This window comes from Pseudopodoces humilis, chromosome 2 (genome assembly GCF_049639895.1).
Source record: "Pseudopodoces humilis isolate 2021_Gansu_Grassland_sample_001 chromosome 2, ASM4963989v1, whole genome shotgun sequence".
NCBI lineage: Eukaryota > Metazoa > Chordata > Aves > Passeriformes > Paridae > Pseudopodoces > Pseudopodoces humilis.
In genome coordinates this window covers 79,884,186-79,901,076 of record NC_142201.1, presented here as the reverse complement: position 1 = coordinate 79,901,076, position 16,891 = coordinate 79,884,186, and the positions used below count along the sequence as shown (strand labels likewise).

General features: G+C 40.1%; 1 protein-coding gene across 3 annotated transcripts in view; it reads right to left on the bottom strand.

Annotated features, from left to right (window-relative positions):
- Positions 1 to 15,967, bottom strand: part of NOX4 (NADPH oxidase 4) — a 110,050-nt gene extending 94,083 nt beyond the window's left edge. The window contains exons 1-7 of one of the 3 annotated variants that reach the window (XM_005516181.3): positions 15,889 to 15,967; positions 15,040 to 15,135; positions 5,924 to 6,034; positions 4,947 to 5,031; positions 4,199 to 4,296; positions 2,334 to 2,361; positions 30 to 102 (exon numbers count right to left, since the gene is read on the bottom strand). In XM_005516181.3, the coding sequence (XP_005516238.2) occupies positions 30 to 102; positions 2,334 to 2,361; positions 4,199 to 4,296; positions 4,947 to 5,031; positions 5,924 to 6,034; positions 15,040 to 15,135; positions 15,889 to 15,945 (548 nt within the window). In that variant the 5' untranslated portion in view covers positions 15,946 to 15,967. Of the gene's footprint in view, positions 1 to 29; positions 103 to 2,333; positions 2,362 to 4,198; positions 4,297 to 4,946; positions 5,032 to 5,923; positions 6,035 to 8,600; positions 8,682 to 15,039; positions 15,136 to 15,888 lie in introns of those variants that run through there. The other 2 variants (XM_014250191.2, XM_088051089.1) reach the window with 2 other exon arrangements.
- Positions 15,968 to 16,891: the final 924 nt, after the last annotated feature.

Sequence of the window (16,891 nt, the reverse complement as noted above, 5' to 3'; positions counted from 1 at the left end):
TTCAGCATAATGATCAGATAACATCTTACCTGATGGCATACGTGGAAGCTGTACACATTAGGAATAATACTAACACCATAATGACTCCAGTCAGACCTGGAACTAAAAGGGACATAACTTACATTTGAACTGTGAAGAGGTATACTTGTCTACTATGACCTTTAAATAAAGTGGAATTAGACATACAAATCATGATTCAATCAAACTCTTGAATATAATTTTCTCTTGAGGACAACTCATATACCAAACCAGATAGGAAAGAGGAGTTCTTGTATAATTTCCCACCTTCCCAAAGAAAAATACCTTTTTCCTTGCATTCACCATGCATCCCAATTTCCTATTTGTCTTGCTCCTGTCATCTCTTGCTTGTGACATCTGTGTCTAAGCAAGTAACTAAGAACAAACACAGTTTACTTGCAAGACTGACTGTACACGATTCTGTCTCTTTTTTATTCCAAACACTACACTCTGTTGATCATGACAATTAAAAACCTGCTCAGGGACAGAATTTCAAGCAAATGAATTGCTATGCAAGCTGTCACTACAATTTTTTGCCAGCCCATTTCATTCTGGAATGAGGAAGAGCCTGAAATTACTCTCCATGGCATTGTATTACGCTTGAAATTGTTGCCCATAGAGCAAGGTCTGTGAGAGTGATCTGCAGCCAGCACTTGAGAAGGAAAGGTTAAAAATATTAACGATTGGACTCATCTGCTCAAATGAAGACTTGTATCAGAACTAGTTTATCCTCAGGTATTTTTTAAGTCGAAGGAGAGATAATCTCAAATCTTATCTTTTTATAAACTTCTCAATACCCACTCATTGAAAAGTCTGATATCCAAATCTTACACACCACACCTCACTCAGTTTTTACAGCCCTACAACCAATGGAAGCTTTGTCATGGACTGCATAAAAAAACCTTATTTCACTCCTTCATGAAAAGATTGCAATTAAAATCAGTTGCAATAAAAAAATATGCATTCTGTCCACTGCCTGCTTCTTAATTTCTTTTTTCTCAATCTGATTTGATGTGTAGTGTGCAATGAATCTCAACTCTGAACAAATACCTCAAATGCAATTGCAGTACAGCACTTGATTCAGCTGCCTACACTGTCACTCAAGCCAGAGGTCACCTTCTATGTCCAGTTTTTCAATTATCTTCTCCATCAAAATGAAATCACTCATAGTCTTGCCCCAGTTTATCAGTTCATTTTTAGTGTTTCCTCTCCGCCCTGTCCCTGACTCTCCTTTCCTTCTCTAAGTATAATCTTGAGTACTTGTTCCTCCCACAGTCTGCCTCACACCCTTATACAAGAAGGTTCTTTCCTGGACTAATCTAAAAAGCCGTCATCACTCTATAAATCATTCTGATTCCTTATTCCTTCTGTTTGCTGTTCTGAACTATCTGGGAAGAAACTAGGGATTTTTTGCTTATTTGCACAGCTCTCAGTGCAGCAAAATCTTGGTCCCTGTCTGGGCACTCCTTCAGCACAAACAGTACATGTTAATTACCAGTCATTAGGACAGGGAGTGAACAGAGTAATTTTAAATTTAGGATAACTCTGACCTCAGTTTTTGTCAGTTCACTTTCTCCCTTCCTCTACTCTCAAGTGATCTAAACCTTCCCTAGGGTTTTTGGGAAACACTGGTGTGCCAACTGTTAATTCCAGCACACCTATTGGGATTGACAAACCTAGAATCATCGCTGTGTGTTCATAGATTTGATTTGACTGTGCCCTAAATGCTGCCAAGTCAGGATTTTTGTGTTTGATCCAAATAAGGGAGAAAGGGTGATGGCATCAGGAAGGAACTTTATCTGCTCATGAAGCGCTACAGCTCAGCCTGCCCCTCCATACCCAAACATTGCCCCCTTCTAAATTCCTGCACCAAAATTGTCTTTGTCTATTTATTCTGAATGAGTGCTGAAGCTAATTCTCATGTAACAGTTTAGATTGCTCAGAAACCCAACCAGCCCTTAAATAAACCAGCTGAGGCAAAAAAGACTAGTTTTCTGTTATGTTTCTTTTTCTAGAAATTGGATCATTTAGGACTTTGGCTTTAATATTAGGGAGAATCTCTGTTTGAAACTAATGGAATTCTGCTGACTCATCTGTACAACAACAGATTTGAAGATGTTGCTCATCCTACTACTGGGCTTATGTAACTCCTGCCTCCTGGATAAGCAAACCCAGGTTATATTAACACAAAGAACACAACTCCAGATAGCTGATACAACAAATGGAGCATTCCAATACAGGAACAAAAGAAGTCTTGTCTGCACAGTGACCATGATAAGCAGAAAAATTTTCTCATTCAGTTTTGCAGGACTTACCAGTTGCAAAAAGTAGTTTCCTTGGGTCCTGAAAAAGCAAAAACAAATAAAACCAATGTAAGATATTTTGTATCTATAATATGAATAATTTTAAAATAGTAAGTAGCCCCTGAAGCTCACACATTTTAAGATACATGCAGTCCCTAAATCTGGAAGCAGGAATGGATTCAGTAACAGTTTACATTGACTTTAATTCAACAGAAACTAAACCTTTAGCCTTTGCATTCCCCCAGCAAAGATAGTTCTGATCTATAATCTGGATTCAGATAATTTTACAGATAATTGTTTTTTGAAAGCTTAACTTTACTTAGTTACCTCATCCCTTTGGGAGGACAGAGTGTAGCAGAAGAGGGAGGTTTTGAATTTAAATGTAAGATTGCCAGCTACATCACCAAGACCTTTCCAGTGGACCCTAGTGAAGCAAGACTGAAAACAAAGGATCTGACAGATGCTCCTGTGTCCTTCACCACATGTGAAAGGAAGAGTGGATATTTCAACATCAGGAAAACCGGTTTGCTTCCCCAGATCCTATACTTCAAGATATTTTGTCTTCACTGCTTGGAAAACTCTTACTTAAACCTGCAGTAAAATGTAGTGAGGGGACACGAAAAGTTTTCATACAGGTCAGGAAAAATGAAGTGTCCTTTTTCTGACCTTGTCTGCATCCAGATGTGTGTACCCAGGTAGAGAAGACGAGAGCAGCATCCAGACTGTCCACCACAGTTTCAAAAGGGATATAAGTAGGATTTGGATTCAAGTACAAAAGTGCAAGAGCTACTAAGGTACCTAAAATTCAGGAATTTTGATCTTAGAGTTCCTAAAAAACTTGCCCTTGTCTCCGTTTTCTATTGCAAAATTCCTAAGGCTGCTTAGAAGAGGCTTAGAACCCTGGCACTATCTTGCCTGAGGCAAGCCCTGCTGATGTTCCTGATGAAGGGAAGTCTATCAGACCACTCCTAACACAAGCAGACACACAGATCAACCCAGAAGCTAAGCACAATAGTTGGTGTTGGCATGTCTGTCTGCCATTGAATAGCTCAGTGATTAGATCATTCACCCAGGGAGTGGAAGATCTTGGTTGCTGGTCCTTATGAGCCTGGACTGAGCCAAGCTCTCTTTTTCCAGCAAACGATGCAGCTGTGATAGGGTCATTCTAAATATTTCCTAATGAAACTGATAGAAAATAAATGCAGACCGGACACTAGAATGAACACAAACAAGTGAGAACTTGACTGTAGCCCAAGAAGAAAGGGTGCTGGACTCTGGTCTTGATTCTAAAATCTGCAAATATCTCTCCAGTGCCAAATACACAAGTAAGCACCTGGCCAAGGGACTAGGAATCTGATACTCCTGCAAGAGATCTGCACCACAGTCAGACAAGGCACACAGATCAAGTATTTCACAAGTAGAAATTAGTTTATGTTGACAACTAATTCCATGCTTGCATATATACTCATATATGCATTCACTGCAGCTGAAAAATGCAAAATCAGTTCCAAATCTCACTGTATTGTAAATAGTGGAAATGCAGAACAAATTTTCCCAAAAAGCAGCAGAAATGTGTTTACCAAGCCCACACAAGGAACAGAGGGAAGCAGAAGAGAAGCAAGAGAACAAGGTGCAAGGTGAAAAATTTTGATGATTGCATTCTCCATCTAATAATCAAACAGGACTGAACCTTGCTGGCTTTAATATATGCTTTGTCCAGAGAAATAAATAAAATCCACAGGAATACACATGATGGTGAGTTTTCAGCGCACAAAACAGGAGCACTGTGTAGATCACACAATGGCACTGAATACACAAATATTCATATATTTAAATTATATGCTTAATACCAACATATGAAAGGAAAGCTGGCTCACCTCACCACGATAGTTTGCTGCATTTAGGGTCACAAATTCTTCATTGTAGTTCTCAGAGAAGTTAAGAGCATTCACCAGATGAGCAGCAACATGTAAGACTAAAAAAACCCAAAAAACTGAGTAAAACTGAGGATCTGTAAACAAATGATGTATATTCCCTGTGGCCACCCAGGTGCCAAGATATAATCACATCACCTGCATGAGATATACCAGGGACTAAGGAATTCTTAATTATTTTTCAAGAGTAAATCAGCTTACAAATATCAATGACAGAAAGCTGTATGTATTTTAGGATTTTTTTTTTTAACACTAGAGCAATGATTTCTGTACTGCAATGCTTCAGCTGAGAGACAACATTCAAAGGTGTCCAGCCAAGAGTATTTCTTCTTCACCAAACTGGGTAGTTGTCTCTGCTGTTCCCTCCTCTGCAGGTAAGCCCTGCTTTTTCACTCACATTCCTCAGGCACAATGAGGGTTCACTTCAAATAGCAGATTTTGACCTGATCTCACATACCTGTCTTCTAAGAAACTGGCATTTTAAGGAAAGGCTTGACACTAGAATGTATTCCCATGTGTTTAAAGCAAAAAAATGAATCAAAACCCACACACATTCGAGAAAGAATTTACAATTTAAGACAAGCAAGCACAGAGCAAGACTACCCCCAAATGTACTGCAGCAGAAAAACCTCAAAATACTGCATCAACATGCTTCCAAAACATGCTGCTGCTGAGCACAGTAAGATCTCACCTGAAAAGATGCATATTGTAACACCACACGTCACATGGAAAGTTTTACTTTTATCTAGCAGCCTTCTGGTTTTCTTGCTGGCAACCTAGTAAGAGAAGAATACAAGCATTCTCTTCCAAAACAAAGCAAAGAAAAAAATATGAACAGCAACTGTGGTGATATAATAGTAGCTTCAGTTTTTACTCAGTTTAACCCCTTTGCAAGCATAGTATCTAAATTTAAAAACTACTGGATTATGGCAAGGAGACAATTTTGAGGACTTAAAGAAGAAATTACACAGATGTCAAGAGTATATAATGTACCCCCTGGCCTTAATATTTAGGAAATCCAGCATTGTGAAGGCATCACTGACTCATTTATAAGCAAGATCAAAAGGAATGGTGTATTTCCATACATATGTGCATCTATAGGCATCTAAAATATTCTAGGTATTGTCACATGATTAACAGAACTCACAGGTTCAATTTGCAAGCACCTAGCAAACACAAATATTCCTCAAAAGCGTTATTTATGTTTCTGTAAAAGCAACTGGCAAATCACAAAGAAGCTAAACCACTGTTTCTCCCATGATAACAAATTTATCAGGTTGGGTATTTTTATAGAAAGTTCTATCACCTCCAGTAGGATACTTTTAGAGACAATGTTTGGCTCAGTTGAACTCTACCAGGAAGCGCAAGAGAGGACACATATATCTCTAATATAAGAGTTTGGAAAGACAGAGGTTACAGCTCCAGCTCCACAACTCTCCATCCCTCAAAAATGCCCTAAAGAAACCACCCTCTCAACAGGTCAAATGAAAACAGACAATGCCTGTCTTTAAAGGAGTCATGAATCTAAACTGAATGTCTGATACTTGCACCATGCAAGCACATAGTGTAGAACAAACAGGGATGCAACAGACTGTTTTCTATAATTTTTATATTAAGCAGAGACCAGGGCCCTCTTCCCAAGCGCAGCATTCCGAGGACAGTACTTACCTTCTGGGATCCGCGCAGGAAGGCCAAGAGAACACGGCACATCGGGAGCAGGACGAGGCAGCAGTTGAAATTGAGGACAGATGCCGAAGCTCTGCTAACACACAATCCTAGCTGAACAAACATTGCAAGAGTTAGATTACAGGGAGAAAGGAATGGTATGTGTGTCAGTACTGCTTCACTTTTTCTTTGCTGTGAAACCAAATGGTTCCCATGCTCCCTGACACATCAGAACAGTGGAGATTCATGATGTTTTACTGTACTGGAGAAACTACGGTACCAGCGTGCTACCCTGACCTCACAGGGAAGGAAACAGATATCATCTTTGCATCAAGAAGTTATGAAAAATTAGTTTTGTCAGCAATAAATGACAGCTTTCTACCAAAAGACTTATATCCTCATCAGTGCCCAAAGTCACATGGAACAAAACATCTGAGACAACAGTTAGGGTCCACTGAGAAACCACCTGAAAGCTTCAACAGACATAACTAAATAAGAAAAACACTATAAACAAATATATATTACCATGACAGTAGACAGCCACTGGAGTGTAACGATTTTTTCTTAAGCCACAAAAAGATGTAAAAAAATATTGATTCAGTCAAACTGAAATGGTCATAGTGTTTCAAGGACTGTTAAAGAATTCATCCATTCACATTAAAAAATGCCATATTTGGACAAAAAGAAAGTAGGTTTTCATCAGTTGAATTGCTCAATAACTAGAACTGTAATGAAATCTAATTTCACTAATGCGTTCACTGATATATTTGGAACTTACATAATTAGAACAAAAACACTTGTCAAATAAATGAACAAAGCACACTTTCATGTCATAAACCTGAATTTCTAATCTCATTATATTATCTCATTCATTTATGATTTTTAAAAGTTAGCAAAATGCCATTGTTCTCCTAGTTATTAGGTTGAATTACCATTTTACTAGCTTATATAAAAGATGCTTTTAGACTGTCAACAGATTTCTGGAAGGCTATTTCTTACACTGTTCTCAAAACCCCAAGTATTTCAACTCCTGAATAAATTAGTAAAAAAGTATTATAATATTAAAGATAGCTCAAATAATGCACAAGAATGTGAATGAGTTGAACAGGTACAAATTATCTAATAAAAATTACTTAAGATTTATTACCTTTCTAAAATGAAACTCTATGTAAAAAACTGAGCATGTGTTACTTTCTCAGACAAAAAGAATTAATCTGTGAAACATTTATCATATTCTTATCTTTGTTATCACTAAGAAATAAAATTTACAGACTTATGTTTGTGTCACAGAAATGGATGAAAATATAAGCTAGTAAAAGCAAACCAAATACTGCACTTCAGAATATCTTGCAAGATCTCAAGCACAACAATATGAAAAGGTTTCTAAATACCAGTACCATAAAATATTACAACTGCCTGCTCTCACAGTTAGCAACATCCATGTACCTCACTTGCTCTGCAGCATACCTGGGCACAGCACCAGGAGGCAAACAGAAGGTAATGTTCAATCTACCTGAAGAACCAAGCTCTGCACTTAAAACCTTTTTTCTCTTCCAGCTACTTTACATTTTTAGTTAGACCTGACTGCTAGGGACCTCCTCACCAGACCCTACCACCTTCCACAGAACAGAGCAGTCACAAGTGCACTCTTCTTCAAAAGCTGTCCATGAGAAGTAGGAGCAATTACCCACAAAATGTGCTCTACCTTGTTCTCTACCATGCAAATGTCATGCAAAATGTCAGCCAAAATCCCAGCAACAGATCATCTCCAACCTACTGAATGATAGAAAATAAGACTAAAATGAGCCACATCACTTAGTTCTTTCCCACTCTCCAGATGTCCTCTACTATTTCTTCCAATGTACTGTTAGTCTTCTACCTTACATAAAACCTCCCTTCTATTTCATCTGTTACTTCACTCTGATCACTTGCACAATGAGAATTTTTCTTGCTACTCCTTCCTCATAAGCCATGTTCTTCAGACCTCAGGCCATCCTCTCCTCCCTACTCTGGACCCTTCCAACTGGAAGTGACCCCTTGGAACAGACTGGACTTAATGAAAAGAAAAATGTCTCTATAATGTACTGTTTGCATATACAACACTGTCATTATTTTCATTAAATCCTCAAAAGAGAAGCCAAAAATGAGCTATACACCTCATTGAAGCAGTAACTTCAGAAACATGGTCATTAAAACATAAGAATTTTTATTGGGGCTTACTGGTGTGCTACACTACTGCAGTGATTAAATGGGCATGACTTGAAAAACTCAAGAATTATGTAGAAATAATGTTATGCAAATTCCAGAAGTGAATAATTTTTGTATCTGTTGACTAATATCCAAAATCTGAAAAAGTTGCAATATCATTAATAAGCAGTTTGAAAATTTTAATAACTTTTGTTGTATGACCAATGTGATACATCATTAGTTTCTCAAGAATTTATGTTGTCTTTGAGTTTAAACATAAACTAGGCATGACATCAGTTATTCAAGACTTCCTTTACCAAGGACAACAATTTTTCTTACAAAGAGTCAACAAAACAATAGTTTGGTCTGGAAGAGAATCAATTCCACACTGTATGGTGTTAAATAAATTAAGTAACTCCTGTTGGAGTTCAAGAAGCATTTGGACAACACTATCAGGCACATGGTATCAGGCACATGTCTTGGGATGCCCTACCAGGAGTTGGATTGATGGGTCCCTTCCAGCTCAGCATATTCTGTGATTCCAAGTAAAATGCCGAACAACTGAAGAAGTATGAATCACCAATGATGCGTAGAAAAAGGCTGTTCTACAAACCTTCCTTTGTTTTTCTCCACTATTTAACAAACAGCAAATATCCATTCACAATGCAATTACTATGGAAGAATGTCCTTACATTCATTATAATTCAATGGTATCAACACCTGTACCTAGATGAAAAAAAAAGAAAAAAAAGAAACCAGCAAACAACTACTTAACTATGGTACTTCCAAGAAAATATGATTCAAAATATTAAAATATAGTTACCAATGGCTCATGTAAGGTTTTATCCTGAAGAAATAAGGTTCAACAATATCTCCTGCAACAAGCCCATGACTGATTTGCAAACAATGGTAAATACATTTGGAAATTCTTAGAACCAAAATTCATGCAAGAAGAAAAAGAGTTTAAGTTTGCTCTTAATATATGTACAAAAGCTAAAAATATTACCATGAAACTAATTCTTTCCAAATGGTTTCCAAGAGATCTCTTTCTTAACTTCCTTTGCATTGCCTGGGAGGCATAGTAACAAATTAACACAGTACATTGTTGGATTTTTAAACAATAATAGAATAAAGGATGATTTTTGCTCCAAGGCAACTCACTGGGCCTAGAAGGGAATATATATCCTTATTAAGTAATTTAGAAATGAGAGAAATATAATCCTATTTTCTTCCTGAAGTTTTTACTGTCCTAAAAAAAAAAATAAAAAAGTTACTGCATGTTACTAGCACGTGAAATTTCTGCAGGATCAAAAAGAAAAAAAAAAACAACATACAAAATATCTGCACGATGCTGTTTTATCCCGCTTTGCTGATTCTAAATCCAAGCATTTGACCACCTCTTTCCATAATCTGCCTACCTGGTACAACATACACTGGTATCTGATTTCATGGAGGAGCAAAGAGGCATAGAAAAACTAAAGGATTACTCAAATTTACAGACTAAATCTGTGGCAAATATAGGAGGGAACTGGACCATCCACAAACTCACATCCTAAAAACTAGGTTAGACTCTTCTTCCAGACAAGTATAAAGGAATTGCCACCTTCTCCAAAGCATCATAAAGAGCTCCAGAATGCAAGTTCTCCAGTTATCCCTGTCTGATGTACAATCCCACAGAAATCCAGATGGACTCCTGGCTGTGCTCACACAACATACAAAGTAGGACAGAGAAGCGAAGAGTCGCTTCTCGTTGTGTCTTGCCGTCAGCGAGAATGAAAATGAGAAAATGAGCTTCCTCTGTTAGGAAAAGGAGCTTTTTCTGTTAGGCAGATGATCTCAGTAATAGATTGAGGGCTGAAGTACCTTACAGTGTACCCCAAAATTCCCCGAAGTTCATCAGTTATAAATACAGAGATGAATGTTACCTGCAACTGCTATGCACAGAAATCTGGTATTTGATACATGCCTGAAAAATGAAGATTTTAATGAATACTGTCATATCTCACCTTTTAATTCAATCTTGAATCAAAAAAAAATGTTAGAATAATGCAAAGCCTTCCACACCTGAGAGTGATGTGATTCAATTTCTCAAGACTTCACTACCTACAAGTAATAAACCTAAACAGGTCATGGTGCAACAGAGACATCACACTTGATGCTGTCTCTTAGAGTCTTGCTTTAAATTTTTTCACTCTTCTTTGGTTCAGGGCACCATGAAAGGTTCTGGCAAGACTAACAAGCCACATGCTGCTCTGTAGACACCTGTCACAGACCACCTCCCCAGATCAGTACTTGAGCAGCTAAAGTCAGTTGTTTTCCTAGGTGGAACAAACTGTGCTACACAACATGCCTCCTTTTGACCCAGCCTCCTTTTCTTCATGGAGTACTCCTTCTCTCGAGTAACAGAGCACTGATAATCTAAGATGTAGGACAGAACTGAACTGTATGCACAGCAATTATTCCCCTTAGGCCTGTCAAATCTGGCTGGAGATCTAGCAACAAAGATACGAAGCAGCTGAAAAGAAGGAAAATGTGAGTGTAGGGGAAACCTACCAGAACCTGTGAAAATTGCTACAAAAGTGTGGCTTGTTTTTATTCCTGAAGAAGGAAGGTTTCAAAGAAGGACTCTGTAAATCCCAATCTCATGTACTGCAGCCCTTCAAAGATTATATTAAGTGGTGCAATATTTTTAATATGTATGGGCCATCTACCCTGCACTGCTGAGAATCAGTATCCTTCCTGTTCACTTATAACTCTCAACACAGGCATTCTTTGAAGATTTTCCATCTCTTCTCGTCTAAATGCTCCCGTTTTATACGCAGTGCCTTTGTGTAGGATGTACTCCTCCTTCTGCTTAAATCAGTCATTCAAATTGAAGAAAGCACCTAACTTAATCTTGAGTACAGTAATAACTTCCAACTTCTCTGATAATCTCCAAGCAAAGGATCAAGATACACAACACCTTCCAACACAAAGACATCGGGGGGTAAGCAGGTTGCAGTGTAGTTGTGTAACAACCAATGAAAGTGGAATTTGGTCTCAATTAGTAAAATCTCTGTCGTTATGATAAACTAGCAAGGAGAGACATGAAAGCTACTGGAACATCTGGAACATATTCCAAGGTGACAAATGCTATGCACTATACTGCACACTAAGAAGGCAGAAACTATACAGATAAAAAAAGAGAAGCAGCACTTTTTCTTTTCAGCCCCATTTTCAGTTATCCAGTCTTTTCCCAAAGAGATCCTTCTGATAATGCATTTTCTTCACTTTGGTCTGAAACACAGAAGCTTATCTCTTTCATTAACATTTGACTACATTACAGTTATTTGAGCAGGGACAAGAGAGGGAATGGGGAGAGACCCTTCATGGCATGGCAAAATGATCTCAAAGCTCTTTCTGCTCACAGGGGACTCAAACAACAAGAAACAAGCATTTCATTCTATGCTGTTAAAGTGAGACTTGAGTTCTAGAAGGCAAATTCCAAGTTCATGACTGATTTTTTTTGATCAGGCACAATCAAACTTGTTGGATAAAAATACAGAGAGAAATCCTGAAGTCTGTGAAGAAATCAATCTGGACAATTTCACTGACTGAGCAGACCAAAATCTCTAATAATGAAGATTTTGGAGTCAAGTAATTTAAGACTCTCCCTTTCTGTAACTCATACCTACTGCACACTACAAAACCTGTCATGAACACAAAGATGAGAATATTCCTTTACTCTTTGCCAAACTCTTTTATAAGAAATTCAGGTCTGTTGGGGATTTCTTCACAGGCTTCTCTTCCTTAAGCAATATAAGACCACAAGTTAACATCTATCAATTCATTTAAAAAAATGAGAATTTTTATCTGAATTGTGTTTTTGAACCAGTGTCAATGAATGCATTCATACTGTAAGACTATGACCTACAGAGTTACAAGCAATTCAGTATCCAAAGGGATGGTTCATCAAAGCAAAAGTACTGGAAAGGGATTTATATTCACTAGGTTCTGGTGAACTTTCACTGCAAGTTTTATGTAGCCACAGAATTATTCTGGTTGGAAGAGACCTCAGGATGTCTCTGTTCAAACCCCGTGTTATAAATATGTTCAACAGAAAACTCAGATTAAGTTTGGTCAGGGCTTTTTGCCCAATTAGGTTTTGAAAACTCCCAGGGATAGGGATTGCCCAGTAAAGAGTTTGTGGCTTCATCAGCAGAAGTCAAACTGAGTGAAGCAGAGATATTTGACACAAAATAACACTAAGTTTCCTGGTACATAAAAGGTTGATCAACCTCCTCCTACCACACTACCGCCTTCTACTTATTTGTTCTTTGCACTTCCAGTACACCACCATGATTTTAGTGCCTGTTTACAGGTGTAGAATTAAGGAACAGAAAGATTGTCATTGAAAGACTGAGTGAGAGTTAGATACCTAAACAATTTTTAAATCCTGTCCTAAAGTATGTTGTTCAATATCACAGAGAATGCAATTAGAAAAGAATAAATCTGAGCCTTGTTCTTCTGTAGACAGCTGAAGGGAAGTAAATCACTTCAGTGAGCACTGAATGAAAGACCAACCCCATTCTTTCTCCTTCTTCACATCAGACAGGAGATGTGCATGAAAACATGGCACAGTTGAATATACTCAGAATATTCAGTCCAAGATCTCATTTCATATCACACTCTAATTTCCAAAAGCAACTCCTCTTGTTCTCCATTCTGTTACTTGGTAAACAACAAAATTACCTGTGGTAAATCTTTCCATGCTGCAACTGCAGAAGTTCTTAAGGCAATTATAGCCTATTGTAGCATACTAAGAAAGAAAAAAAGCCAACTCCTTAGGAGACCTCACTGAAAAAAACAGAAACTTTTTGAACTCAAAAAGTGCCACTTCTTTTAGGCAACTTTGTTAGCTCTCTGGAAAATGGAATCAGTTGTCATGGAGGTATACATTAAATAGTTCCATCTGTTAAGACAAAAAATATAATCTGTTGAATTATAAACAAAGAATTTAAATCTCAAAACCTTTAGACACCAAGAAATGGTGCAGAGGCTCTGCAAACCACTCACACATGCATAGAACAGAGAAGAATGTTACTTAGATGGGCCATGGGTCAGTGGCTGTACAAGCCAATAGAGAAAAAGAAGAGGGGCAAGAAGTCCCTGTGGAAGGCAACTGCAGCTGTAGCATTGCTTATGTCATCTCCTGAAAAAACCAAATTGGGTTCAGTTTTCCTGACCCTTGCAAAATAATCTCGATGATTAATATGCACACACAGATATAATGAAGAGAAAGGATAAAGCTAACTTTGGGTTCTACTGAAAATATTTAGATTAACTGTAAAATGTGAATTCCAAGTACAGTCTTTAGTATTTTCAAAATGTTAAAATTAGTTTAATAACTTTGACCAAAAGTGTCTTTTAGACTTAGCTCTTCATTTTTAACCTGATTTTAGAAGTCCCTAAATTCTGTGGTATTTTTTCCCACAGTGGCAGACATGATTAACAAACTCAAAAGCACGACTTCTAGTCCTCACGTCCTGACCAAGACAAGGAATCTGTTGCCCGAGTCATCTCACTGGTTCTGAACACATATTAAGTGACTTTGCAAGTGTCTTCCATTTTGAAGTATGAGAAAACCAAAAAAGATCCCAACCAGATGATGAGCTGGTATGAGGTAGACGAGTCATCTGAATTGAATCTGGTCCAACAAGTTACCCAAGAACATTCGCTTTACAAACAAACCATTTGCTCCACCAGGAACAAACACAGTTTTCAAATGGATACACTGGGCTGCAAAGCCACTAGAAATTAAGGTAAAATTAAACATGTTTTCATGCTTTTTCTGTCAAGAAAGTCACCACCCTGAAGGATCTAATTATTGCCATTCCCTTCTTTACACGTTATCTTTGCTAAGATTCATTCTTGAACACATCTGAATCAACCATAAGGAGAAAGGTAAAAAAGGAGAAAACTGTATCAACTCAACTTATTTCCAAGCAAGATAACAAAACCTTATGGTACTGGCTAGTTATGACAATATCAGCTATGTGAAACTATATACCCTGGATTTACCAAAAATAAACCCCAGAGGCTCTACAGCAGATTAGAACATACATCATCTGTGTTTAATCCATGTCAACTTTCTATTGAAATCCATTCCTGAGTATGACATAGTGTTACAAAGCACCATGTTATTCAGCCACTTTTTCCCAGATTGTCAAATTCTGAGCAACCCATGGGCATTTTTCAGAAAGATGTTAACTCACTCTGTGCCATTTTAGACAGAAGTTTTTTCTCAAATTACTACAATGGGTAACTTCCCAAAGCAGGCTGGTATCTTACTTCTCCAAAGTATCTTTTTGGGTTCATCTGTTGATTGTGGGTATTGCCCTTACTAAATCAAAATACCTGAATCTTCATTAAACCATCCAGAATTTACTATTAGAAAACAAAACTAAAGTTACATGAATTACAGTGTATTTACACAGAACAGGGTATCCATGAGAATGATAAAGACTGAAAAGAACTAAGACTTATTAAAAAGCAAGCATGTATATGACAATAACTGAATTGGAAAGAATTTGCCAACATGAGTCCATAGCTTGCTTAATGTGCTGATGACAAAAAGTGGAGCTTCAGTCATTTGTTGAGCACGTCTGTGTTCCTGTGAGCCTGTCTACTGCTGGGAACATCAGGAGGGGAGAGAGGAGGAAAAAGAATAGCTGTCCCACACTTTACTAGCTCTTTTTCTTCTCAACAGTGTTCACTTTCTATTCTCAAATGACTGTAAGAAGTATACCAGTAATTTCTTACTTGATCTTTCTCCACTTTGAAAAGTTAACAGGCAGTTTGTGTCATCTTTGATTAGTAAATGCATTCTGCCCCTTATCCCATCCTAAAGCATCCCAATTTCCAGGGCAAAAAGTGATGTCCAGGTCACTCACCCCTAACATCTGATGCAAATAATAATACTGTAGCCCTTGATTATAAAGCAGGAAGGTTTTCCCGAAGAGCCATACATTGACGGAGAGCCAGAAAAACTGAAATGAAACAGAAACAAGAGATTTTAAGTGGAAGTTACATGTGAAAACTTTTCTGGGTTCACTTCATTCATAAAACTCACAGGTCTGTAGTTTCATAAACATATGTAATGAAATGGAAAAACAAACTCCATGTGCACAGTATGTTTTAAAGTGTTAAAAGGAAGTGCCCCTGTGTGGGCAATTTTCACTTTTATTGAACTTCACAAAACTTTTTGTGTCTTACGACAACCAAGAGCTGGCAAAGCACCCCCATACAAGACTCCGTCCCAAATCTTTAGCTGGATGTTGCATTTAAGAGCCTCAAAGAATAAAAAACAACAAAGAGACAAAGGAAGAAAGAACTCGACTTCCAAGAAGTTGCATCTTCTCCCCGAAACTTTCCCAAAGACAGTCTAACAAAGAGCAAGAACACATGCACGGCGTGTGCGAGCCCGGCAGGGCACGGGCACCGTCCCGGGCCGTGGCACCCGCCGGCATCCATCCCTGCCAGCCGCGCACCGGGACGCGCACGGAGCACATCCCGCCCGCCCTTCCGAGCCCGGCACCCGCCCGGCGCCCTGCCCGGCACGCCGGGACCCCTGCCCCGCACGCCGGGACCCCTGCCCCGGCCGGGAAAAGTAGCCCCGGCCGCCCCGACCCGCGGGGCAGCCCCCGGGCCGGCCCCCGCCGCCTGCCAGCACCCACCGGCCCCGCCTGAGCCTCCTCCGCGGGTCAGCCCCGCCGAGGGGACCCCCCCGGGCCCGCCCCTACCAGGAAGAGGTGTTTGCCCCCCTCGTTGGCCAGCCAGCTCCTCCAGGACAGCGCCATGGTGCGGGACGCCCGCGGAGCAGGACCGAGGGTGGGGGGCGCCGGGCGAGCCCTCCTTTTCAGCCGGGCCGAGCCGCCCTCCCCTCTCCCCACCCCTCACCCCCCGCCCTGTCTTCCGGCCGCCGGGGCGTAGCGCTCCGGCCCCGCCGCGCCGCCGGCCAGCCCCCGGCTCCGTCCCGCCGGCGCTGCCCCTTTGTCCGCGGCCGAGCGCCCCGGGACCCGCAGCGCAGCCGCCCGGGGCACGGCGGGGTCGGGGGGACATCCCCGGAGGGCAGCGTGTCCTGCCCCGCCGCGCTGCGGTGCGGCCGATTCCTCGCATCCCCCGCCCTGGGGAGAGCGTTTTCCCTCAGAGAATCCCGTCCGGGGGGATCCCACTTGCCCGATCCCCCCCATCCCCGCCCTGGCTGAAATGTGATACAAGAAAGCTGGAGGGAGCGGGGGAGCAGTCGTGCATGCAACTGCTCTGCAGTTCGGGTGAAACAAAGAGGCTGTCCAAGAAACTACTGTTCGGGTACTACGTGAGGCCCTCGAAAGCCGGGAAGGGACAGGCTGTGTTATTTTTTTGAAGTCTGATCCTGCTCCATCAGGTGTCCCTGGAGGACGCTGGAAGAGGCCGCCTCCTGTGTGCCGGCACAGCGGGTGTGCAGTGGAACGGCAGCCAAGAAAAAGGGGCTATGGGCAATTCCACATCCAGCGTCCAGAGTCTGGGTTGCAGCGCTTTGTCGGCAGTCTGCTTTTACTGGTGGTCTTCGTGTTTAACTCGGGTTTGAGGAGGGTGGGGTTTGAGGGAAAGTTGCAACTGATACTGATTTTTATATTAAGAAAAATCTTTTTTAAAAATGCTTGTTGCTAGCAGCTTTCAAACAGGACAGCCTTGTGAGTCTGCAGAGCAGTTCCACCAGGCATTGTGCGCACCTTGGTCCTTGAGATAGCAGCAGTGGTTGCA